At 40.9% G+C, this 26,704-nt stretch overlaps 1 protein-coding gene across 6 annotated transcripts in view; it reads left to right on the top strand.

Annotated features, from left to right (window-relative positions):
- Atp2c1 (ATPase secretory pathway Ca2+ transporting 1) overlaps positions 1–26,704 on the top strand; it is a 129,425-nt gene that overhangs the window by 25,662 nt on the left and 77,059 nt on the right. For 2 of the 6 annotated variants that reach the window (XM_052718920.1, XM_052718918.1), the window contains exons 1-2: positions 8,964–9,209; positions 9,613–9,680. The exons of 1 other annotated variant lie outside the window; for it this stretch is intronic. In XM_052718920.1, coding sequence (XP_052574880.1) covers positions 9,675–9,680 — 6 coding nt within the window. In that variant the 5' untranslated portion in view covers positions 8,964–9,209; positions 9,613–9,674. Of the gene's footprint in view, positions 1–8,963; positions 9,210–9,494; positions 9,681–26,289; positions 26,414–26,704 lie in introns of those variants that run through there. 3 more of the 6 variants (XM_052718919.1, XM_052718916.1, XM_052718921.1) reach the window with 2 other exon arrangements.

Raw genomic sequence — 26,704 nt, 5'->3', positions numbered from 1 at the left:
GTTTGTTTGAAGAAAGATTATGTGAGGCAAGAAGAAAGTATACCCAACGACATGGGCTAGGGGTTCAGTGTAGTGTTGAAGAGCTTACTTAGCGTGTATGAAGCCCTGAGTTTGAGCCTCAGACTGGAAGGAAAAAAGAAAAACGTGCCAGGGCACACAGCTACATAAGAAACAAAATGCCCAAATATCACTTTTTTTTTCCAAGAAGGAGGTGTAATTGTATGATTTTAAAACATGCCTAGTTAGAATTAAGAAAAACCTGTCCATAGAAACCATGATGTCAGAGTCACGTTTTTGCTTTACTTGCTAGTATGGGCCTAAAAGAACATACCCTTGGTTCAGTCTTCCTTGCATCTTACTCTGTAGCCTCCCACCCACAGTGCCTCCAGCATTGTAAATGACTAGCAGGACACACTGTCATTTGTTTGTGCCACATACCATGCTGCATTAAACGCCTTAAATTTTTATAGGAGTAACAGACTAAATCTTAACTTTTTTGTCGAAATTGTTTTTTTCTCATTTAATCTACCAATTTGGATGCTTTTAGTTACAAGCAGCAGCAAATGTAATGTATTATCTCATAGTACAGGAGGCCCAGGTTGGTTGTTGGCTCAGCCACACATTAAGAGACCTGGCTTCTTCCCGTCACTACTCTGCACCCTTGCTGTTCACTTGTCACTGGAGATGTGGTGGAAAGAGGGACACTAAGGTGGTTGTAGCACTCACAAGCATTCACATCATTAGGAAATCTTGTTCAATCCACCTTGAGGCTTTCTGGCTCAGTTGGTCCCGGGAAGATCTGAGAGCGTGCCTTTCTGCAGAAGTCACAGGTAGTGCCAGTGCTGCCGGTATCACTGATGCTGCTGGGAGCAGGGGTGCACCGAGAGACCTGGAAGGGCGTGGGTATTTGAGGGTCACTTATAATCTTCATGCAGTACATACTTTACCACTTGGAATACAGCACTGAGATCTCTTTACTCCCTACCCTCCAAAGGGCATGATGCCATATCTAGTGTGTGAAACTCTTTTAGATAGGAACACTTCCATTTACAACACCAATAACCCCAGTGGTTGATGTACCAGTTTCTTTGAAAAGTTTTGTGTCTGGCTGTTTGAAATGGGGCCAGATGAAGTCCCAGATTTGTACTTCAGCTTGTTCCCAGATTATAGAAACATCTCTACTACCCCGCCATCTGCAATTCCCCATTTCGTCCTAACAGAGGATATTTGGTAACATTCAATTATTTTTTTAATATTTTCTAACATAGAGTATGTTTAGGTATTGCCTCTTATAACCAAAAACCAAAGATAAAGTTACTTGAAGACATATTGTAAAGGCTTCTGGTTTTCCATATAATCTTTATTTGTAGTAAAGAACTTTCTTGCCTAAAGGTCTTAACATTATTTGCTTGCGCTGCACAAAACTCTTCCCTGCCAATTTTGAATTTGTGTTTCTCCTGAGCCATATTGCCAAATTGCAAATCCTCCTTCTAAATCAACTATCTTGTAGACCATCTCTTTGATATGCATGCTTAATGTCTGTAACAGTCTGCTTGCATGACTGATTTGGACTAAACTTCAGAATTCTCATAAGCCTTGGGCTATTTTCTGTCCTGAGTATCTCCCCCTCCACTTTATTATCATAATGGCCCCCTTTTTCATTTGTTTTCACAATAGGAAACACAGTAGAGAGAAATGATTTCTGTAGGGGGCATGGAAGGACATAGGGCAAGTTCAGGTAGAGAAAAAACAAAACAAAACAAAACCATGCACTGACTTCTAATTGGAATAGGAAACTTCGAAGTGTAAAATGTGCCAATTTGAAGGTATGAGAAAATGCAACCTTTCCCAAAGCTCTCCCAGACCAGAGTGCAGCAGGATAAAGAGACTGACATGTTTCCTATATGAAAACAAGAAAGCATCTGAATTGGTCTACAGACATAATGCCAAACTCTCATTTATGACAACCAAGCTATACCCAGATATTTCTTTGGGCCTCTAGCTTACAAATAATGACACGGAGACTTCTTACCAATTATGAAAGCTCAACCTATAGTTTAGACTTGTTCCTAACTAGCTCTTATAACTTAAATTAATCCATTTATATTAATCTGCATTCTATCACGTGGCATTACCTCTCTTGCATCTTGCACTTCCCATTTCCTCTCCATGTCTCCTGGCATCTCCTGCGCACCTAGATTCCTCCTCCTCTTCCTTTCTCCCTGGAAGTCCTGCCTATACCTCCTGCCTAGCTATTGGCCATTCAGCTTTTTATTACACCAATCACAGCAATATACTTTCACACAGTGTACAGATATCCACAACAAAGCTACCAGCAAATCTCTAACTAGAAGATATTCACCAGTGGCTACTAAGCTCCTCTAAGGTCTTTTGCTTGTTTTATTTTTTATTATTTTTATTTATTTATTTTTCTGAGACAGGGTTTCTCTGTGTAACAGCCCTGGCTTCCTGGAACTTAGCTGCATAGATTAGGCTGGCCTCAAACTCACAGAGATCGGCCTGCTTCTTAAAGGTGTGTGCCACCATGCCTGGCGGCCTGTTGCTCCTGAACAGACTCCTCATCACTGTCTTGTCCAGGAATGAAGAGTATATTCCTTGATCCCAGAGACAATGGCTCAGATTTCCTCTGGAGTTTATCAGGCATTGACATGGATGTCATCAAAACCCAAAGCACGGGGGAAGCAGAAATTTCCATGTGCAAGGAAGTGTGCACCTCAGCATTGAGAGCTTCTGATTTCAAGTGGTTACCTGGATTCAAAATCTCCAACAATTTTCTCTGTTTGGGGCAGTGCTTGATACTGCTCAGGACTTACTCCTGCTTGGACCAAGTAGTCCCACTTATCCTTTTTGGTTTTGGAGAAGAATGTTACATTGTTACAATTTGAAAACCCCCCTTCAATTCTTCCCCCACCTCATCTGTTGCTCTACAGCAAAGCTCAGTAGCAAAGTCCAAGGTGAGATTACTTTTATTTATTCCACAAAAAATTACTTACAATGACAATCTTTTATATTAGCATTTATTCAACAAATCTTCATGTATCAAATGTTTTAGGGACAGAGATGAATTATGCAAGTTTGAAAATGAGATAGAATGGTTATTTCTTTTCATCTTTTCCTTTATTTGGGGGCTAGGGATTGAGCTAGGGCTTGTTGCACGCCAGGCTCAGGCCTACCAGTGAGCGACTTCACCAGTTCTCAGGATGGTATCTTTTTAAGTAGTTGCATTTACATTTCACAACAAATCTTTGGGTTTACACAACTTGGGATACTGTGTGTCTGTTTTACATGGAAATAATGAGGTCTTGGTTGACTCTTGGGTGGCTACTCACATTCATCTTGCTTTTCTTTTTCTTTTCTTATCTTCAACTGCACACCCTTGGCATGTTCATACCCAACCCAGAAGACTGGCAATATATAGTAACAATTCCAACTAACAGTGTAGGTTCAGATCTGTAGAATGGGAAGTCATACTCAGCACAGACTTTAAAAATGAAGATTAAGCCGGGTGGTGACGACTCATGCCTTTAATCCCAGCACTCGGGAGGCAGAGGCAGGCAGATCTCTGTGAGTTCGAGGCCAGCCTGGTCTACAGAGGTAGTCCAGGACAGGCTCCAAAGCTACAGAGAAACCCTGTCTCAAAAAACCAAACAAACAAATAAATAAATAAACAAACAAACAAACAAACAAACAAATAAATAAATAAAAATTCCCTAGTGTCTTCTCAGGCTCATCAAATGCTTCACTTTTTGAATGCCATTAAATGTTCATGAGGCTATGGAATTCTGTGGGAGGTAAAATATTTGCCTAGTACTTAGGGACCTGTGTGCAATTAAACTAACCAAACACAGGTAACTTGTATTTGATCCCTTTAACCTTTTATTTCTTGCTTTCAACTTATACTGTAGCACTGCAAAAACATGGAATCAAGCAGATTTACAGTAATTCTGGCAGGCAGCTGCTAGACACTGATTTCATATGACACTCTTTGCAGTGACCCCATTTTTCTCAGACTTGACACTTCACATGCCCTTTATTGTATAGTTGGAGTACTTAGAAAAAGGGTTGTGTCCTTGTATCTTTTAGAAAAATGTTCAACTTTGAGAGTCCGGCAAGATAGTTGTCAGTAATATGCTTGTCTTGCAAGTGTGAAAACTGAGTTCCATCTCCAGCTGAGCATAGTAGCATGTGTTTATAATTCCAGCACTAGGGAGGCAGAGACAGGGGGATACCTGGGTAGCCCTAGACCAATTATAGACCTGTCTCAAAGAAGGTGAAGGGTGTTTCTAAGGATGGCATCCAAAGTTGGCTTCTACACACACACACACACACTCACGAGCATACATACATATGCATAAAAATGCTCTGTAGATGGAGTTTTTCTGCCTGGCCCACAGTCAGGGCAAATCTCTCTCACCTGCTAGTCCCACAGCTGCTCAGACCCGACCAAGTAAACACAGAGACTTATATTGATTTCAAACTGTATGGCCATGGCAAGCTTCTTGCTAACTGTTCTTACAGCTTAAATTAATCCATTTCCATTAATCTATACCTTGCCACATGGCTCGTGGCTTACCAGCATCTTCACATGCTGTTTCTCATCGTGGCAGCTGGTAGTGTCTCTCTGCCTCAGCCTTCCACTTCCCAGCTTTATTCTCCTCCTTGTCCCGCCTACACTTCCTGCCTAGCCAATGGCCAATCAGTGTTTTATTTATTGACTAATTAGCAACACATTTGCCATACAGAACATCCCACAGCAATGCTCAGCAATTTTCTTTAGACCAGCTGTATGGGATAGTGAACTTCAGGGCACTTATCTTTGCCCACTTACTTTTTCTAGGAAGTAGGTGAACTATTAAAATTTGATGCTTTAGTTCAGATGATGTTAAAAGTTTAAAAGAAGACATTAATTGAAAGAAGATTTAAAAGTAAATTTTCTTAAGTTTTAGTTTTAAAATCCATATTCCTTTATCATCTGGATTTATAAAAATGGCAGCTGTCATACTTGACACTTTGCATGTCCTTCCTTTACTGGGTAAAAAAATTAGTTGGACTAGGCTAACTTACAAAATATGTTTTGTCTTCATGTATTTTTAAATGTTCAAATTTTATTATAATTTAACATTAAAAACAAGGTGGCTCATATCCTATGTAGAATAAGGCACAGTATGGATAAAATTGGAACATCATGACCATTCTTTCCCACTCTTCCCCAACTGTAATATTTCCCCAAGAAAAGAAGCCTCACAATTCTCCCCTTATCTCTCATGTGACCACTTTTCTTTCTCATCTCACCCCCTTTCTTTCTTTCTTTCTTTCTTTCTTTCTTTCTTTCTTTCTTTCTTTCTTTTCTTTCTTTTTTTTTTTTCTTTCTTTCTTTCTTTCTTTCTCTCTCTCTCTCTCTCTCTCTCTCTCTCTCTCTCTCTCTTTCTTTCTTTCTTTCTTTCTTTCTTGGTGGTGCTGAAGTTTAAACCAAAGTACCTCACCACTGAGGAACAACCTCAGCTCCTCAAATCACTTTTTGCACAAGATGTATTTAATTTTGTAGGTTAAATATTCAAAACAAAAGGAGTCAAATTCAAAATTTAGGAGGTTGACTTCTCAAGGAACTTTAGGGGGTTGACTGGAGCAGGCTTTCTTTTGGCTGCCAACCAGCTCCCAAATCATGACACAGAGATTTATTAGTAGTTATGAATGCTCAGCCTTATCTTATGCTTGTCCCACTAGTTCTTATAAATTAGTTTAACCTGTTTCTCTTCATCTACATTTTGCCTTAGGGCTTTTTACCTTTCTTTTGTTCTGTGTGTCCTACTCTATGTCTGGCTGACGACTGCCTGCCTATCTGGCTCCAGGCATCTCTCTTTCTTCCTTTCTTGTTCTCTCCTCTCCTCTCTCTACTTCTCTTCTCTCTCCAGCCTACTTATTCCTCCTCCTTATTCTCTCTGCTTGCCAGCCCCGCCTATCCATCCTCTGCCTAGCTATTGGCCATTCAGCCTTTTTATTAGACCAATCAGGTGCCTTAGACAGGCAAGGTGAAACAGCAACACATCTTTACATAGCTAAAACAAATGCAGCATAAACAAATGTAACATGCCTTTACACAGTTAAAGTAATATTCTGCAACAGTTGACTGCAAGGTAACTTGGACATATTATATTTCATGACCATCAGTCTCGTTATAGCTAGTCTGCTTTTTTCTTTCACATAATGAGCTTAAACCTTGGCAATGCTTGTATTTTATATGTTGTCTTCATTTGCTTCTTCAGTCCCTTCCAACAAGTTTGTTATATTAGGGGAAAAAGAGTACTTATATATGTGCATGCATTTTAGTCCCTTTCTCACATGCTGAGGTGGATGGCTATACAGCACCTCACAGAAGGGTCCAGCATGCTCTGAGGAGGAAATGAGAGAAGGTGGCATTTCTGAAATCTGTGACCTGCTGCTCTGGCTTTAATAGTATTAATTAAAGTTTTAATATATAAATTATATGCATATACATAATAAATGCTAACTTTCAATCATAGGAAGTAGAAGTTGATGTTACTGATGTTGGCTGATGAGGGGGTATTGATCTGGTGCAGAGTGGACATATGGATGAAACTCAAGGATAAGCTAAAAAGTTGAACCAATTATTTCCAGGCTCTTGGCTGTCTCCAGGTCTAAGCATTTGAGAGATGACTGGCAGTGAATTAAAGACTGAAATATATAACAATTCTTTGGCAGTATTGGCCTTAACCATTTTTTTTTCTTAGCAACAGGATAAAGATTTTCACAATTTAGTAAAACTTTAGTGTAAGGTACTGTCTGTAAATATTTGGGGGTAACTTTGGATTAAGTATTAATAGAATGTTCAGGGCACAATCAGAAATGCTAAAAAACTTGCTTTGAATGAAATGTTTTAGTTCTGGATATGTACATGTAGCTCGGTGCTAAGGTACTTGCATAGCAGTGCATACAACCCTATGTTCCATCAAGCAACACACACATTCACACAGTTTCGATTAATTAGTCCAATAACTTACAATACATATGTCCTGATTTGCTTTTCTATTGCCTTTATAAGACAACAACCAAAAGCAACTTGGGAAGGGAAGGGTTTATTTGGCATATACTTCCCAATCACAGTCCATCACTGAGGGAAGCCAAGGCAGGAACCCGGAGGAAGAAACTGAAGCAGAGCCCATGGAGGAACACTGCTTACTGGCTTGCTTTTCATGGCTCACTCAGCTTGCCATTTTATACAACCCAGGACCATCTGCCCATAGGTGGCACTCCCATAGTGATCCAGGCACTCCCACATCAATCAATTAAGAAAATGTCTCACAGACTTGCCTATAGAGTATCCTGATGGAAACATTTTCTCGGTTGAAGTTCCATCCTACCAGATGTGTCAAGTTGACAAAAAAAAAACAAAAAAAAAAAAAAAAAACAAAAAACCCAGCACAACAATGAAATTACTTTTTCCATAAGTCTATATATGAATTTAAGTGTTTATATCATGTAATCTACCTTACAAACATAGTTTTTTAAATGATGATTGTTGTAGCATTAAGGTTCTGTAAGTACTATTAACTGTTACAAACTGATTTTAAAACTAAGCATAAGACGGCAAATTTATTATATAGAAACCACAAACTTATGCCACTGGTCACACAAACATAATTAAGCATACAAACCAAAGTGGAGATAATAAGTATTTCTAGATGGTCCTGGCCTCAAACTTGTGGCCATCCTCTGCTTCTGCCTCCTAAGAGTTGCATGAACCACTATGCCTGGTCATTTTTCAAAATGAAAGTGTGTGTGTCGACCTCAAAGCTGTTCAGAATTTCTGATCCTAAATTTAGCTTAACTTACCAGGTACCTAACACAGGAAGACAGACAACTTGGCTCATTATATTGAACGTGTGGTTGGAAGCATGTTACAGGCCCTGATATAAAAGAGCAACTTTGTAATAGTTATTTAGTGATGGAAGAAAAATACCTGTAACATGTAGGGGCTTTTTCTTTGGAGCAGACTGGGGGTGGGAGGTGTCTTTGGAGGATGCTCAGGAACTGGCCACAGGTGTAGTTCTGCCCTCTAGTGGATATAGGTGAGAGATTGGCTCAATTGCTACCTGAGCTCACCAAGCTTAGCAATTATTCATCAAAAATCACTTACTAGTGGCTTGTGTGAGGTGTTAAGTGAAAGGCTGACTTGGAAAACGATAGCGGCCAAGGCAATACCGGTTTTTCAGCTTTGATGGAGGGCCAGTTGCTATTCTAGCTATTCTGGTTGCATACACTCAGTGAAAAAGGTCAGGAGTCGTTCCTCGAGCTGTCACTCGGAACCCTGCCCTTTCATGACACACGGGCTTAGGACACACTCCTGACCAGGGCAGAATTTTGGAAACTGGCTCCATGATAAGTGGCCCTCGCAAGACCAGAGAAGCAGCCAGAGCAGGTGTTTGCAAGGGAGGGTACGACGCGTTGGGGTGTGTGTGTGTGTGTGGGAGGGGGCGCTGACAGAAACACCAGCTTCTCACTGTGTCGTCCGGGGAGATTGTGACGGCCGCGGGACGGGAGAGACTTCCAGGGCTGTGTATAGAGTGCCCAGGCGACTCAGGGACACGGCCATGACTGTGTCTGACCCTGTGTCTCCATCCCACGGCCGCCTCGAGGGAATGTGTGGCCGAAGAAGGGGACGGGCATGCTTCCGCCCCTTGCACCCGGCGGGTGTGTAGAAAGCCGGCAGACACCGTTGGGCCCTGAGCGCGGTCCTACAAAGCCTCTCCATCCCCGGCCAACATCCATTACGGCCCCCAGGCTCGGGCTCACTGCACTTCCGCTCACCCGCGCAGAGAGCCGGAGTGCGCCTGCGCGCGCGCCTCTCCCGGCGGAAGTGGTAGCGACAAAGCCCGGTGGGCGGCGGGCCGGGTAGTGCAGGGCGCGCCGTGCGGGCGGGCGGGCGGGCGGGCGGGCGGCGGGGAGGGGCGGAGCGCAGGAGGCGGAGGCGGGAGCAGAGCTGCTCGGCTGTGCGCGGAGACGCGCGGAGCCGACGGGCCGAGCTTGACGGGGGCCCCTCGCCGCTCCTCCTCTCCCCTCCCCGCCGCTGTCCTGCTCGATCTCCGGTTCTCCCCTGGACGCGCGGCTGCCGCGCCGCCAGCAGCGCCCGTTCGCCCGAGGCGCGTGGGGCGCCCCCCGCAGCCCCGCGAGTGAGTCCTCGCAGCCTGGAGATGGGGGGGACGTCTGGGGTGTCGGGGAGGATTCCGGGTATCCACTCCTGCCCCTATTTCCAGAAACTTCCAGGTCCGGAGGGAAGGGGGCGTCCGGGGGAATGCTGCTTGCCGGTAGGGCGCCTCTCGGGCGCCGCCCGGCTGGTGTGAGGCGCTGGCGCTGCGGGCGGCGCCGGGGGTGGGCTCGGGAGGTGGCGGCTGGGCGGGGGTCGCCCTGCTCCTCTGCCCTCTCGTCAGCTCCGCTTCTCCTGGTTTCTCTTGCAGATGCTGCTGCTAGGGGTGGTGGGAGCAGCCGTGGGACGCGTGGCCGGGAGCGGGGGTGACAGCCTGGGATTCCGGGGTCTTCTCTTCCTTGTCCTCCTCCTCTCCTCTCTATTCCCAGTGTGGCCGTGGCTGACACTAAAGACTTTGTAGCCATCAACCCGAGTGCAGTTTCGATGGAAAATGAAGGTAAAGGCCCCTTGCAGAAGGGTTTGCAACGCAGAGTTGAGGGTGTGGTGGTTTGCTTTTTAAGTTGTCTGTCTTTTTCCACCTTTTTATTTTCATGATTATTTTTAATTGATTCCCCCCCCCCCCTTTGCATGTGAAATGTCTGAGGATTGCTTCCCTAAGGGCATCTAGCTTTTATTTTGGCAACATGGGCATTGAGGGGATTAAGGTTCTGCGGGTGACAGCTTGATTCTGCTTTTCTGGGAAATTATTATTTTCTTTAGGATAGGGACTGGAACGGAAGTTTGCATTTGCGATAGCATCTGTGCACGTCCTTATAGCTCTTTGAAAGGAATCAGCGGATGGGAAGTGGAGATGGGAAGAGAAGGCAATAGATTGTATCTCTGTATATTTGCATAGTAAGCTTTGTTAAAATGTGCGACTGAATTCAATTACACAGATTTTTAAAATAAATTCTAACTTTGGAAAAAAGCGCTTTTTTTTTCAAATTCATCGGGGAGGAAAAAAAATCGAAAAAACCAAACAAACCCTTGAGTTTAATGAAATCTTCTGAGACAGTTTCCCTTCTTAAAGTTCCTCCCTGTTTGAAAACATCGTTAGGAAGCTGACGGTGGACCTGTTTGTTCCTATCACACATTATGTTTGGACACATTCCGTTGTTACATATTATCCAACTACTTTGGCCTCATTAAAATAATGCTTTTTGTATATAGCCCTAATGTTTTAACAATTATTGAATATAGCACTGATGTTTTAAAAATTATTGAATAACTGAATAAATGATTGTTCTTCCCTCTTGAACCAGCCATGTTTATTGTTTGGATGACTTCTGGCTTGTGTGTGATCATTTTTCTCTTTTTTTCAACCCTTCTTCTTTTGACTAGGCTGCAAGATGCTAGAAAAGATAGTGGACAAATGATTGCTTTTTTTTGTTTGTTTGTTTTCTTTCCTCCCATGAATCTTGGTTTTAAAATCTTTGTCTGGTACACAGGAGCTGCAGCTAAGCTGATGTGTTTTTCCATTGTTGAGGATGTAAGCTTGATTGGCTAAGTAGGACTTGAAATTTTAGGATAGGTGTTTCTTGTGGATGCGGTTGGTAATCCGTTGTGCTGTTGGAGAACTGTGGCATGTGTCGGAAAAGTGATGAGAGGCATGGTCTTGCCCAGTTGCATTCTAGCTGAGTAATTGGTGGAAGGCATTTCCTGACATACCGAAGCGTGTAACTGCAGAGGACTTAATGCTAATTGGGTCTTGAAGAAAGCAGTTGTGTTTTTTTTTCTGGTGGTATGGAAAATTGTTTTGGTAAGCCCCTTTCCTCTTTTATAGATTTAAGAAAGGCGGATTTGTTTTTCCTAAGACATTATTGGGTGCATTATGTAGGGGTTTCTGTTTAGAAATCTCTGGAGGTAAAACCTCAAAGTTGTTGGACACCTGTGAGCTGTTTTCAGAGGGTTACCAGATTTAGGAGGGTAGCCTGGCGTAGGTGGACACTTGGCTGTTGGTTTTCTTTCTCGGTGTCCTAGGGTCAGCATGAGTAATGAAGCTGGCGTTCGTCTGCTGAGGTAGAAGGGGTGGTTGTTAGGTAGCAGTGTGTCTGTATTGTATGGCCACACAAGAATGATGTGGAGTCATAGTAAAAGATTATAATGTCTTAAAACTTGAAGATTTTTCTGCCACATTATTTTTGACCATCAAGAGACTATTTTTGTTGATCTCTTACGACGTTAACATGTTTTTTTTCCTATTTAAATATTTTTTAGAAAAACTTACAGACAGCCTAGAATCTTCAAAAGCAATTGACTATCTTAAAATAGGTTTGTATTTCTTTTCATTTTATAGTTTGTACCGTCTTCTGACTGATTATTAACAGTTCAGAAGTGAGGCTCCAAAATAATAAATTTTTGCCCTAATGCAAAACTGTATGGCTTTAGGTAAAACATTTCACCTTGCTGAGTTTCATCTATGAATTGGGATTGAAAATATGCAGCTCGCTGTGTGGCAGTGGCACATGCCTTTAATCCCAGCACTTGGGAGGCAGAGCCAGGTGGATCTCCATGAGTTTGAGGCCAGCCTGGTCTACAGAATGAGATCCAGGACAGGCACCAAAACTACACAGAGAAACCCTGTCTCGAAACCCCACCCCCAAGATAAAATAAAATAAAATATGCAGCTCACAAAGTTGAAATGATAAGTGAGAAACACTGCAGACATTCCTCTTGGGAGAGGGAAATGCTGGAATTTAAGAGCATGGCTTGTAGAACTAGGCATCTCACTGTGAATACTACATCTCCACATTATTTGCCTTTGTGCAGATTATTAAAGCTCTTTATGCTCTGGTTTCTTCATGTATAAAAATAAAGGTAATGGTAGCTACCTTATGAGGTTGTTGTAGGTGCTCAAAACAGCATCTGGCATACAATAGATACTCAATAAATGTTAATTGTAAATAGCCTAGTTCACTGTTTGATGCATACTATTTATGCTACCTGGCATTAATGTCATGACAGTTCATTGTTGAAACTGGGAGTAGTAGTAACCAAAATGCTCAGAATGAAGTTAGTAGTTCAGTGTGGGGTGGGTTTAAGGAATTTTCTGTAGTAGGAGGGAGATAAGGTCCCCCCCACCCATTCTGACACTGTGCTTCTGAGGTTTCTCAGCTTCTAAGTTTAATCATCTATGAATGAGATATTGCCGTCTTGGAAGCCAGAGGATGGTTGACACAGCTTTAATGAGTGATTAAGGCTTGCTACTGTTGTCTAGATAGAGTTTCCCAGTAGGAGGGCAGATAAGTTGCACTGTTAGGTGTGAACTGTGTAGGGTCATCTGATAGTGGCTGTCTAGAACATTGGCATGTTTACAGTGGTTAAATCCTGGGAGGAAATGGCTTTATCCATTTACTTTAAACTTCAATTGTAGAGGTATTTTCTTTGGCACTAGATTTTGATTCTTCTAGACTTTTTTCCCAGGGCCCACTTAAACTTTGTCAGGAAAGCTTGACCTATTTTCAGCCATAGTCTCCTGGATGCTGCATGAATACTTCCTTCCTACCAGTCAGTAGCAGCATTTGAAGCCTTAATTTATTTCCTGAAATTTCAAGGATTAGTCCTAGACCAGTTGTTGGGATTTTCGTCCAAATCCCTTGAAACTCCTTTTAGCGTGCTTATTACAAGATAACTCTCAACTTAGTAATCTGAGATCGACATATATGCAGCTTTTTTCTTTAAAAGCTGCTGATAGTTTAAAGGGTGGCTTATTAGAGAAGCTAGAGGGTTTTGCGGATCATTTTTTCCTTCCTATTAACTGCTTTAGTCTTTGTAACAAATGTGGCCTTTTCTAAAGAGCTGGCTGTTTAATGTCTCATCATACTGTTTAAATGTGTCTTTCACTCTTGAATAAAAATGTAATAATCTTCAGGATTTCAGGAAATGCTACATCTAGCTAGAAAACAACTCCCTATCTTTTGATATTGTTTGTATTTATACTTTCTAAAGTAGTTTATCACTCAGTTTCAAATGGTTAATTGTATTGGAATGTCTCAAGAAAGTACTTTGTTAGAACAGCTGAAGGGACTCTAGGATGGAAAGAACAGAAGGAAAAGAAACCACTTTAGTTTTATTCCAGTTTATAAAAGTATCTTACGTCTCTAGGTGTGAAAAATGTAGTTTATTTTATTTGCAGTATTGTCTCTAAAATACTCTTATTTGGTACTTGAAAAAGGCCTGAAATCAAGAGTATCTAAAAGCATTTTTTTAAAGAGCAGAGACTATTGCAGAGTTTGTAAGCTATTCGACTCAATAGGCTTTAGAACTTTGTTTACGTGTGTGTATGTGTATGTATTGTGTACATGGGCTACAGCATGTGTGTGCAGGTTAGCGGACAACTTGGGAGTTGGTTATTTCCATCATGTGGATTCTGTAGATTAAATTTAGGTTGTCAGACTTGTTGGCAAGTGTCTTTACCCCCTGAGCCATCTCAACAGACTATAGCAACAGTCTTTGATAGTTGAATCCTGAATACTTAATTTATCTTAGGATTCATGTGTGTTCTCATGCTTGTGAAATAGGTACTCTATGAAGTAAAACATCTCCTGAGCTCTTTCTGACCATTTAATGTCATCAGAATCTAGCTCTGTTAATTGAAACATTATGAAACAAAACAGTTGTCTGGAGGACACACTCCTGAAGCCCAAAGCTGGTACTCTTTGGAGATCTTACTTAACCAGAATGTTTACGAGGGTGAATTTTGTTTTAAAGGTGGCAGGAATACCTTATCTTGCTGGTAAAGTAAGTTAGGGTGATTTTAAATTGCACCTTTGTTACAGGTAATAGCTTAAAGATAGCTAATGATTAGTTCAAGAGAGTCCTGAATTTCCCTTGTTAAAAGATAGTCTTTTATAATAATTCCAGGAATCACTGTGACAAGGCTCTTTCTGCTTTTCCTAAGGACAAATGTTGGTAAAAGGAAGTAAAACTGGTTAGTGAGTTCTCAGGCTAGTGCCATAATTTCACACAAGAAATAATTTCTCTAACATTTTGGGCTAAGTTGATACATTTCTTTATAAATTTTAATGGCTGGGGTTTATATTCACTAATTTATATGCATTTGTTACTGTATCTTTTATCTTCTGGCTTTAAGTTCCTGTTGACAAGAGCATACATTTTAGTATATAAGTAATTACTCAGATGGTGTTGAATTAGGTTCCTTGGGCTAAACTTGTGATGCATTTAGAAAAAGCTGGAAATGTGAAAAGGTTAGTGGTGTAGACAGTGATCTGGGCAGGGGTCAGGAACATTATCTCAGGGTGGCTGTAACTGGCTTCTGGTTTGTCTCTGTTTGCTTTCTTTTTCTGCTACAGATATTAGAGAATTTAGGAGTTGGACTTATGTACTGTACCTGTTAATTATAATTGCTTAAGTAAAGCCTTTTGGCTTTGACATGTGGTGGTCACTTTGTAAATGTGCTGACCTTAAGTTGTGTGTCCCTGTTCCTAGGATTCATGAAGTTAATCTAACGTGACAGACTTAGAGTGACTTGGTGGCATCCTTGTCAAAAAGTATTTGTATTTACTGGAGTAGAAATAGGCTGCGATAGATGTTATGCTGCTTCATGTTTAGTCCTTTATAGAAAAACAAAAGTAACATTGAAAGGTTTTGAACATTGCCTGTGGTGTCTTCAACAGCTCATTGCCTTTGGGCTGGGCTGGTCAGATCCCCAGCAGTCGGCAACCAGGAAGGATAACACTTTCCTAAGGGACACTGCAGTAATGTTTTAGGGCAAAGTTAACTTAAAATGTGTTCTGTATTTCCTCTCATCCTGTCACCTTTCACTTGTAGCCCCTAAAACTTGGCTTTTGACATTGTCATTTCATTCATATATGTTATGATGGGCCCTCTCCCTCCCTCCCTCCCTTCCCTCTTTGTGTACAGTGGCTCCAGTAGTCTTTACTTGGCTGTGTTAGTGCTTCCTTAGTAGATGATTTGCTTTTCTTCATCTGAGTTTCTACGTAGGTGGGAGTAGAAGTATTTGTCTCAGGCTTTCTTTGGGAGTCAGACCTTCCTTGTTCTATGGAGTGCCATTGCTGCATTTCCTCAGAGGAGGCAAAGCCTCTCATGCCGTGAGTGCCAGAAATAGCATGTGGTGCATTTTGTAAAGGCGTGTAAACTAATCTCTTCTATGTCTTTTTCTTAATGCTCTGAGGGCTGCTATTACCCAGAGTTGATACCTGCCTTGTGAAACTAGAAACTAGTACCTGTGATCCTGTGTGAACTCCAGCTTCCTTTCCACCCCAGAAAAAGATGTGATTAATGCTGACTTTTCTTATTTTTTTTCAATGTGTATGGAGAGAGGTTTTAAATCAGTACCATTAGAAGACCAAGGCTCAAAGTGTGTTCTTTTGGTAGACACCCTCAGGTTGTCTCTCATTCTGTTTGGGCAGGGTCTGGCACATATGTATTGCTGATTGAATGGAAAAATTGGCTTTCACTCTGGCTCTTTCATCTGGGGGTAATTTCACACTCCAGAGAACATTTGGCTGTGTCTAGAGACATCATTGGTAGTCACAGCTGCAGCAGTGCTGGCATCCAGTGAGTAGACACCGAGGATGCTGATAAACGCGGTACTATACACAAGTTAGCATCTCCCTCATCCCTCTTCCTTCGAGGCATTACTTAGCCCCAAAGGTTGGTACCTGTTGAGAAACACTTTTCTAACCAAAGGCAAGAAAAGCACTTCTGAGCCTTGGTCCCCCCCTTTGTAAAGAGGTGTGACTACTCTTAGGTTTGTCAGGGCTTATAGGGTTACATGTATACAGGTGCCTACCACCCAAAAGCTACAGAGCAAATGCAGATTTTCTGTGACTTAGTTAAGGGAAAGAGGGGAATTTGGGCCACTGATATTTTAGCTTAGAATTCAAAGGCTTTAGTATTTGTCTGAGTTCTAAGTTGGGTGTCCAGGAAACCTATAGTAGCTTTTATAGATTAGTGCTTTTCTTTTGGTTTTATCAAGTATGCTGCTGCTTTGGTTTGGGATTTTAGTATTTTATAACTTAGTAGTAGAGAAAAATACTGAAATTAATGATTAAATGTCGTAGCTTCTGCTTACTGGAGTTAAATTCTTAATTTTATTTTTAGACCATAAATACATTGCAGGTATTACCTGTTGCTTCAGAACTTTTTAGGTCAAGACTGAAGTATTAGAAATTGTGTGTGTGTGTGTGTGTGTGTGTGTGTGTGTGTGTGTGTGTGTGTGTGTGTGTGTATGCTTGTATGTGTGCATGTGTGTGTGCGTGTGCACATGAGCTTATGTAGGCTAGAAGTTCAGGTTGGATGTCTTCTTCTTGCTTTCCACGGAATTTTTGAGAAAGGGTCTTTCACTGAACCTGAATTTGCCACTTCTGTTAGACTGGCTGGTCAGTGAGCCCCTGGGATCTACCTGTCTGCCGCAGCCCCAGCACTAGGGTTATAGATGTGCTCACCCACACTAGCTTTTTACAGGGGTGCTGGGGATGCTAGTCTAGCAGGGACTTCACCCCCTGAGCCATTTTCCCAGCCCTTCTGCACTGTTTCTCTGTGAATATGCCAGACTACCAGGGTTTGCAATACTTTCTCCCTTTTACCCATTTACAAAGATTCCAGTTGACACCTCTTTGAGGTCAGAAGTTACCGTGCATTTAATGTAAGCAAAAACACTTTCCTTCATCTAAAACTGTGGTGCTCAGAGTTGATTACTTTTGATGATAATCAGTTACATCTGCTGATAAACTACTTTTAAGGACTTAGTAGCTCCTCATTACACCTGTAACTATACACTTGGCCAGCAAGCGGAAGGGTATCACAACGATGGCTGGTTTCATAAGGGTTTGGTTTGCAATAGCCTGCAAAGTTACAGTCACCAGTTAATTGCTTAATGAAGTGAATATTGTATAGAAGTATTGCAAGAAAATACGATGGGGCTCTAACATTTGTTAGTGCAGTTGATGAGGGAGTGGCAGCAGAGGCTTCGAGTGCTGAATGTGGGGTAGTACAAATAAGTTATAGATTTGAAAAAAGTACGGATAGCATGACAGACCTCTTCTCTCCACCAGATATCTTTAGTAATTTGTATAAACTGGTATTAATGATAAATGCCCATCTTGCAACTTGATTTAAAAAAAAAAAGCTGGATTCTTTCTGTAGAGCAGTATAATTCAAGTGTGATTATCTGTTGGATATAAATCTAATTGTCAAGAGCTTTTCTAAAATTGCTTAAACTTTTTATGTTTTGTTAACATTAGACTTACACAAATGGTACAGTTCTAGTCCAAAGAGTTCCCAGGTGTCTGCTTCCTAAATTCTCCATGATTACACTGGATACAATCATGGTGTAATTATCAAAACTAGGAAACTCACAATTATAAACTATCCTTTCTAGCCCAATTCAGGCCCCGTCCTCCCTTTGAGTTGTCATTGTTCTTGTCTCCTTCCATCTGTCGTGTTTCTCATCTTTTTCTTCCCCATTGTATGTGAGCTGGACACTTGAAGAGTGATGGTCAGTTGTGTTTGTCTCTTGATTTTGAGTTCATTGGATGATTGATGACTCATGATTAGTATGTCTTATGACAGTAACGGTACGGTGATCACTTCATTAAGATGGTGTCTGCTGTTTTCCACTGTAAGTCAGTTTTCCCTCTGCAGTTCATAATACACATTATTTTTACCTTTGTGAGAGAACAGTTAATGATCTCTTTGTCCTGAGCACTTCCTCTAGAGCGGAAGCACTTTGCATCTGCGAGCCCTTTGTGCTTCCCTTCATTTTCTTAGGCTAATTCTCCCATCTGTACTGTTTCTTGGAGATAATAGTTACTTGTGTGATGTTTGTTTAACGACAGCCAGTTTTCTCATTCCTGTGGCTCCTTTAAAAAAAGATTTATGTATGTATGCATGCATGTATTTTATGTATATACCTGCTTTGTCTGCGTGTACATCTGCACACCAGAAAGAGGGCATTGGATCTATGAGACTACAGTTATAGATGGTTGTGAGCCACCATGTGGAATATCGTTTTTTTGATCAAATTATTCCCGTGTCCTTTCTATAATACATTCTATTTTGATAGCACTAATATACTTTCTGGTGCCTCATGATGTTGGAGGTGCATCTTGGTTATTTTGTTGTTTGTTTGAACCAACTATGGAATCATACCATTTTCCTAAAGGATCTGGGAGCATATGGAGAACAGTATCTAGAAACTAACATGTGGGTGGCGGATGAGCTCAGTCAGTGGTCCTGAGGTTTTGTTGAATTGAGTTGGCAGGTCACATACAATAACATGTCTATCTACATGTTTTTGTTTCCTTATCTGTCACTGTACTATACATAATTTCTGTGAGTGAATACTGATGGTTGTTTCAGCTGGTAGAGCCAGAGTTTATTCTAGTCTAACATTTGTTCAAGCCTCTCTTTCCTACTATATCCTGTGCTGCTTGGGCCTGGAAATCTGCGTAGGGACAGTGAGGTAATGAGGAAAGGACAGACACACAGACAGAAAAGCTGGGGTCAGGTGGGCCGTGTATGCCTTTATGGAGCCTCTCCAACTTTGCAGCAACCTGGAACTTCAGCATTAATTATGTACAGCACTGAGGGGGTGTGGTGTGGTGCGTTAACTAGTATCCATAGGTGAGCAGTCTCAGGATGTAAACATCTGGGAGGAGAAATCTGTGGTTGCTAGCGTTTGCATTCACTGCCAACATTTGCACTTGGGCTGAGCCTGACCTGGGGTGTGTGTAGGGTGTCTTTGCCAATTTCCCATGTGTCTGAGGCATCTGGATTTGGCCATTCTCATATCAACAATACATATTCACCTAGGACTTCATTCACTCTTCATTCATTCATTCATTCATTCATTCAAGATTTCCCCTGATCCCCACGCTTTACTTTTTATGTCTTTTTTCAAAAGTCTCATCCACAGTAATTGATTTGTTCAGTCCTAATTCACAACCATTTCCTCATAAGAAATACATTAAAACCGTTATTAGTATGTATGTGTGAGTATTTGGTTGTGCATGCCATGTTACATATGTGAAAGCTAGATGACAACTTTGGGGAGTTTGTTCTCTTATCTTTATGTGGGTTCTGGAGATTTAACTCAGGTCACCAGGCTTGTGTGGCAAGTGCCTTTATCTTTTGAGCTATCTCCCGGGTCCAGGAAATAAATTTTAAAGTAGAAGACACTATTTTTCATTAGCTTTATAGTACTTAGGCAAATTCTCCTTTCCAGAGATCCTTGGCTTGGTTTCTTCCCTGCCTGCTTGGGTTTCCATGTGCAATGCAGATTAGGTTCAACTTCTTACAGTTGTACTCTGGTTTAGCCTCCTTCCACATCTTGTTTGATTTTAATTATTTTAAAATTTATTTGAAGTAAATGGTGACCGCATCGCTCTCCTATTTATTTATAGTAGACTAGATTTGCTTACAGTTGGGCTGAACTGCACTTGTGTGCCCTGTAGCAGTTGGAGTACAAGGAGCCTTCATTCCCCTGGGCTGGCTTGTTTGGTTCCCTAGCTACAGCTCTCCATCTCCATCTTCCTTCCACATCGGGGAATTTGCACCAGCTAGAGTTCCATGACTGTCTGTCAGTGTTTGATGTTGCTTCCCAGATGAGTCTTCTTTGCTCTGGATGTTCTAGAACCAGAGTTACCTGGCTGAGTGCTTATTCTCTGTTGCTGTAGTAAATCGTGATTTGTTTCGTAAAACTTGACCTTTACTTTTTAAAAAAGATATAATCCATATGCCATACAATTCCGTTTTGAAGTGTAACTCAGTGTGCTTCAGCACATTTGCAGCATCCTCTGTAGTCTGATTGCAGAGCCTTTGCATTACCTCCCCAAAGAAATCTTGATCCTATTAGCATTCACTTCCCGATCTTTCCTTCCCCAGCCCCTAACAACTACTAATCTAGTTTCTGTGTTTGGATTTTCCTATTTTGTGCATTTTGTATAAATGTAATCAAACAGTGTGACTTTTTATGTTTGGCTTCTTTCAGTTTATCCATGTTTTGGTATGTATTAGTACTTTATTTCTATTTGTGGCTGAATAATATTCTAAGGTATGGGTATATCATATTTACTCATTCATCATTTGATGGACATTGATCTGTATTTACTTTGTGATAGTTATAAGTAATACTGCTGTGAATGTTCATATATTTTTTTATGAATGTATGTTTTCTTTCCTTTGGGTGCATATGTAGTTATTGATCCATATGTGTTTAGTTGAGGAATTGTAGCAGTATTTGATCATTTTTATTCTTTCTGGCAGTGCAGGTGTCAAAATAATTCCTTTACATCCTCTCCTACATTTTACTCTTTTGTTAAAAAATTGCCATCCCAGGGAGTATAAGGTGGTTGTACATTCTGGTATTGGTGTGTTTCCCCAATCACTAATGATGCCCAGCATCTTTTCATGTGCTTACAACCACTTGTGTATCTTTGGAGAAGTTCAGGTCTCTAACCACTTCATAATTTTTTTAATTTGTTATTTATTTTTTAGTTAAGAGTTCATGAATAAGTTTTTTATATCTCCCTATAAATATCCTGGATACTGGATAGAAATATATACTTTAGCTGTACTTATATAAGAATTAATTACACAATTATTTATTAGGCCCTTATCGGAGGTATTTTTTTTTTTAAGTATTTCCCCTGTTCTGTGGGCTTTCTTTTTAGTTTCTTGATGTGGTTTTCCTTGCATTTATCATAAGCTTTAAAATTGTGATTATTTATGTTTTTGTTTGTTTGTGCTTTGATTGTAGACCATGATGATTAAATATGATAAAGATTTTTGTTTTATTCTAAGTAGTTTACAATTTTTCTCTCAAACTTGATCAATTTTGAGATAAAAAACCAGCTGTATTCTTTTGCAGGGAATCTCATTATCCAGTACCATCCATTTAGAAGACTTTCTTCATTGAGTTGTCTTTGTACCCTCAGTTTTCCATAAGTGAAATTTATCTCCTGGCTTGGGGCTCTTTCCCATTGTCTGTGCTGATGCCAGCGTCACAGTATTCTGACTCCTGTATAGTTTGTAGTACATTCTGAAACTGAAGTATGAGACCAACTTTTTTTTTTTTTTTTTTTTTTTTTTTTGGTTTTTCGAGACAGGGTTTCTCTGTGTAGCTTTGCACCTCTCCTGGAACTCACTTGGTAGCCCAGGCTGGCCTCGAACTCACAGAGATCCGCCTGGCTCTGCCTCCCTAGTACTGGGATTAAAGGCGTGCGCCACCACCGCCTGGCGAGACCAACTTTTTTTTTTTTTTTCAGACTGTTTATTCTGCTTTGGTCCCCTTGCATTTCTGTGTGGGCTTTGGAATCTGCTTGTCTGTTTCTGTAAAAGAGTTAGTTGGAGTTTTTATAGATACTACATTGAATTGTCCTTTATTGAGATTTCAATATTCTTACGTAGGTAGGAAAATAAAGCTTTTAAAAGGGGATTTTGTTTATTTTTGTCTTACGTGTATGTTTGAGTGCCTGCATAGATATCTGTGTACCCATGAGTGCCTGGTTCCTTAGGAGGCCAGAAGAGGGTGTCAGATTCCCTGGAGCTGGAGTTATAGACAATTGTGGGCCACCTGATACAAGTGCTGGGAACTAAAATCTGGTCTTCTGCAAGAGCAGCAAGTGCTCTAAACTGCTGACCATCTCTTCAGCCCCACAAGTGAGGGCTTGTAAGAGCTTCTGGGGTATTTGCTTATGACCGTATTCTAGGTAGTGTATAAAGAGGCTGTGTAAAAGCTTACATACATCCTGTTTTATTCCTCTTCTCTTTGCTGATGAATTAGCTAGTGTTATAAAGATGGCTAGCTGACCTTAGAAAGAGAGTGTGAAGTTGGAATAGTAAAAACTTAAAAAAAAAGCATGATGTGAAATCTCAAAATGAATTATATACATACTTAAATAATTTATAGAGGGTTACTTTCCTGCAGAAGACTTTAATCTATAAGAAATAGTAACTTGTAGAGAAAAAGGGCAAAAGACACAAGGAAGTACTTCACAGAAAGAGATTGCAAATGGCCATGAGAGCCATGAAAAGGTTTTCAGTGTTAGTGGTGAAGAAGTGGGTGCATTAGAAAAGTACCAGCTGGATTCTGGCACACGTTTGCAGCTGAGGCAGAACGTTTTCCAGTTCCTTGTCAGCCTGAGCTACATAACAAGGTCCTGTCTGAACCCTTCCCCACAATCTACACATTAGTAATGATTTCCTATTCATCTGATTGGTAGCACTTAGGAGTGTGGTGGTACCTGGACCTGGACAGGTTTCAGGCAGAGTAGAAATTCCTGAACATTATGGGAGAGGCTTGGCACAGTTCTTCAGAAGTCAGTTTAGCAGCAACTACCAGAATACCAAAACACCTCAATTTTGTCTCTTCTGGGAGTATAATGGATGTCCATTACAGCAGCTATGGTGACATTGGGTCCAAGATGAATTGAGTTAAAAAATAATTGTAGTTGTTTGGTTCTGTTTGTAATAATGATAAGAAAGAAATCAAAAGTATTGAAGCATGTATACCGAAGTTGGTGGCACTGTGTGGAGAGACAGCTTCCCTCTGGGCATAGGTGCATAACACTATCACATTTATCTCAAACTCATTTTCTTATGACTTGCCCCCTCCTTTTTTAAAAAGCGAGCAAGTTTTTATTTTTGTAAGAAAACACCATTAAAGTAATATACTCTACTTTAGGAATAAGATTTTTTTTTTCTTTATGCACAATCCCTGCTGGTTTTCAGAGGTAAATGCATTTTTGTTATCTATATTTGCAAACTGATTAGAATGAGCATTTACATACAAATATTTTATAGCATTTAGGACCTTTTATTTCATTCCTCAGCATTGTAAGCATGGGAGAAAAAATGATTTACTAGATAGATGTGATTATACTAGGGTTTTGTTTCTGTGGTGCTGGGCACCAGTCCAGAGCCATGTGAATGCTGAACAAGAGCTCTGTCCCTGCGTAATAGCTGTCCTGACTCTGCCAGATTCAGTTCCTCTGTGTAGAACATCTAAGAACTAGCCTGAATGTGAGCCCCATGGAGGCCATACTCTGGAAGTTAGGGCTCTGTGTGGAGGGAGATATTTCATATCATCTCCTCAGAGAGGTCACCCACCCAAATGCTGGAAACTTGTGTCACCTTGGGCCTTACCATGGGCTCACAGTGGCAGTGATATCCTCTCCACTTGGCCAGATTAATCATAGAATTATTGGGGTTACAAGGGGGCCACCTTCCTAGCCCACATGATGTGGCTCCAGTGCTGGCCTAAGGAGTTTCTGGCAACTGTTGGAGTTGGTTGTATTCATTCTGCTCTTGCATGGCATGTTTCCTATTAAAGTATTTGACTCTGTCATGGTCTTTCTTTATGGAAACCTTAGTGGAATCCAGGTAATGGTCAAGCACTGCCCTTCATAAGTCTCTTTCCCAGGCCAAATATTATAATTCTGACCATTAATATTCTTCTTTTTAAAAATTTGTTTCCCTTCAAGTCTTCTTTAAAATATTTTCCAGAAATGTTAGCATGGTTTGACATGTTTTGGAGTACGCTCCAGTAATGCCCTACAATGCACATAGCCTCCTTAAGGCGTTTTTAGATGATTTCAGGTGTTCTGAGCCTGTTACTCCCCTGTTGGAAAGGCAGTCTTTTTGGTGATACGGAGTAGGGTTTAGGACTGAAGTCACATTGAAGAGAGACTTTCCAGCTCTTTTAAGTGGTGGATAAAGTCAGCTCCCCTTCATGTTTGTCTGGATTACTGTTCTAGAGCCATTCTATCTGGTGCTTAGTAGTTGGTTTTTACATTTGTGTGCAATACATATGTGCTTACTTGTGCACAGAGGAAGTGTAAGTATATTGCTTCTACACATTGGTGCATCCTGATGAGCTCCTTTGAATTTTATTTCCATATGAAAGTCTCATTGATACCATCTTAGATAAGTACTGTTTATCTGAGTTGTCAATAAAGTCTTAAACAGTTTGCAGCCTAGTGGAACACCTAGTGTGCTGAGTTATTAGGGCTGTAGGCTCACCCCACCAGAAATTACTTCATTTTTGGCCTTGGGCTTCTGTGTGACAGAAGTGATAGAATGTCTTGTTGGCAGACAGTACAACCCGAGAGTCCTTGCAGGAGTACTGCTTGTAAGTGATCACTGTGTACTTTGTATAAATTTCAGAAATCATCCACTCACTCTATTAGAGGAATTTCAGTGTGTGTGTGTGTGTGTGTGTTAGGAAAAAAGAGAAGGTGGGAGGGTGAAAACTCCAATTCTGACTTTGCTTTTAGGCACATTTTGTTTTCAGATTGTAATTAAAGCTAGTCTCACCATACTTAGATTAATTCTGAGTGTGATTTGCTTTTTTGGAGCTTTTGGGTTACCTGATTAGTTTAAATACAGTCTATAGGAGTTAAGAGTTCTGGGAGAGTCAGATGTTGGCTCAGTTGTTCGTATTCCTTATTAGTCTTGTTAGTTTCTCTTTAGCCTGGGCAAATTATTTTTTTGTGTTTAATTACTCTAGCTATGAAATAGGAGAAATGGCAATACCTCCTTCAAAGGGTTTTCTTGGGATCATGTGGAGTAACACAGGTAAAGAACCATGCCCACACTCAGCTTCCTGTTCACACCTTTTTTTTTTTTTTTTTTTTTTTTGGTTTTTCGAAACAGGGTTTCTCTGTGCAGCTTTGAGCCTTTCCTGGGACTCACTTGGTAGCCCAGGCTGGCCTCGAACTCACAGAGATCCGCCTGACTCTGCCTCCCAAGTGCTGGGATTAAAGGCGTGCGCCACCACCGCCTGGCTGTTCACACCTTTCTGCACTCACTCCTGCTGCTCCTCCGTGTGCACTTTACCACTGGGCTATGCCTCAGCCAGCCCTGGCCTTTTGTTTTTTTAATGTAAAGAGTCAGAATAATAGAAACACTGGTATATTATAGGTTCTTTAAGGACTTTTCAAATAATGGCAGACACCTTTGATGCTTTGGGAAGCAGAATTTGAGGCCATCTTGGTCTATATAGCTAGTTCCAGGCCAGCTGTGGCTACATAGTAGGAAGACCTTGACTCACCACCTCACCACCAAAAGAAACAAACAAAACCAACTAAGCAAGCAAGCAACCAAAACCAAACTCAGAACCATCATATGCCAGAAAATGCCTATCAGTTTCCTTTGCTTGAGAATGAAACAGTTGGTTACCAGACAGGTAAAATTCAGGCTAACTGGTCAATGAGGAGAGAGCTGTTTGTCTTAGCTTGCTTTCAGCGTAACCTGACTGCAGACTCCTGTTCTGTCTTTTTATTGCCTATAAAAATGTGTGTGGTGTTTTCTTGCTGGCTTTATTGTTAGCATTTATTTTTGACCGCCTTTATTCATGTTGGGGACTGGCTTTTCTAGACACAGCTTCTGATGATGTGCACTGATTGAATTCATTTCTGGGATTGTGCCCTTCAAGTGGCCATGTCAGCCATTGGTTGGCAGAAGCAAAGCACAGTGGTGGAGTCTATAAAGACCAAACTTACTGAGTAAAGAGTATTTTCCCCAAACTTATGATCTGAGCATCTTGGAATTGGTTTGTTGGCTTTATGTAAGTCAGACATGGTTTAGTTGGACGACATGTTTAATGACAGTTGTATTCAGCCCTAGTAGTTGGGAATGAATACCAAAGTCTATTTCAGACTCTTGCTTTAAGTGCCCTCCGTGCTGGAAATTGAAATGTAGCACTTTTATTTTACTCTGATATTTTATAAAGCTGCTATAACTCGGGATCAAGAGGTGTAATTTTACTTATACAAATTTTTCTCAAAATGTTTTCTTTTGATATGTTCTATTTTGTTTTCTATTGCTGTGATAAACACTGATAGAAGCCAGCTTTTGGAGGAAAGGATCTATTTGGCTGACACTTTACATAGTCCATCATTGAGGAAAGGCAGGGCAAGGAACTGAAAACAGGAACCAGGAGGCAGGAACTGAAGCAGAGGCCAGGGAGAAGTATTGCTTACTGGCTTGCTCCTCTTGGCTTGCTCAGCCTGTTTTTTTTTACAGGACCACCTGCCCAGGGTTGGCACCTCCCACAGTAGGCTGGGCCCTCCCACATCTTTATCAACAGAATGCCCCACAGGCCTGCCTGCAGGCCAGTCTTACCTGGGGTGTTTTCCTGAATTGAGTTCTCTTTCCTAAACTGCCCTCCATTGTGTCAAGTTGACAAAAACTACCCAGCACATGGTAAGAACACAATGTAAAATGCACCTTATTAACAGATTTTTAACTGTACATTTGTTGATTATCGACACTGTTTTAGTTTTGATTCATTTTGTGAGGCTGAAACTTTATGCTATTTAGTACTCCCCCCCCCATCCACCACTCCATTCTTTGAGTCTATGAATTCTACTGTGTTGAACACCTCTATGTAAATAGAATCCTGCGGTGTTTGTCTTTGTGCATCTATCTTATTTTGCTTATAGTGGTCTTAGCATTTGTGTTCTGATATTTTGCAGTTTCCTTTTTCCAAACTAA

Source organism: Peromyscus californicus, unplaced genomic scaffold (assembly GCF_007827085.1).
Source record: "Peromyscus californicus insignis strain IS unplaced genomic scaffold, ASM782708v3 Scaffold_11__1_contigs__length_118956290, whole genome shotgun sequence".
NCBI lineage: Eukaryota > Metazoa > Chordata > Mammalia > Rodentia > Cricetidae > Peromyscus > Peromyscus californicus.
Note: the sequence above shows the minus strand (reverse complement) of the source record. Positions and strands in the feature narration are given on the sequence as shown.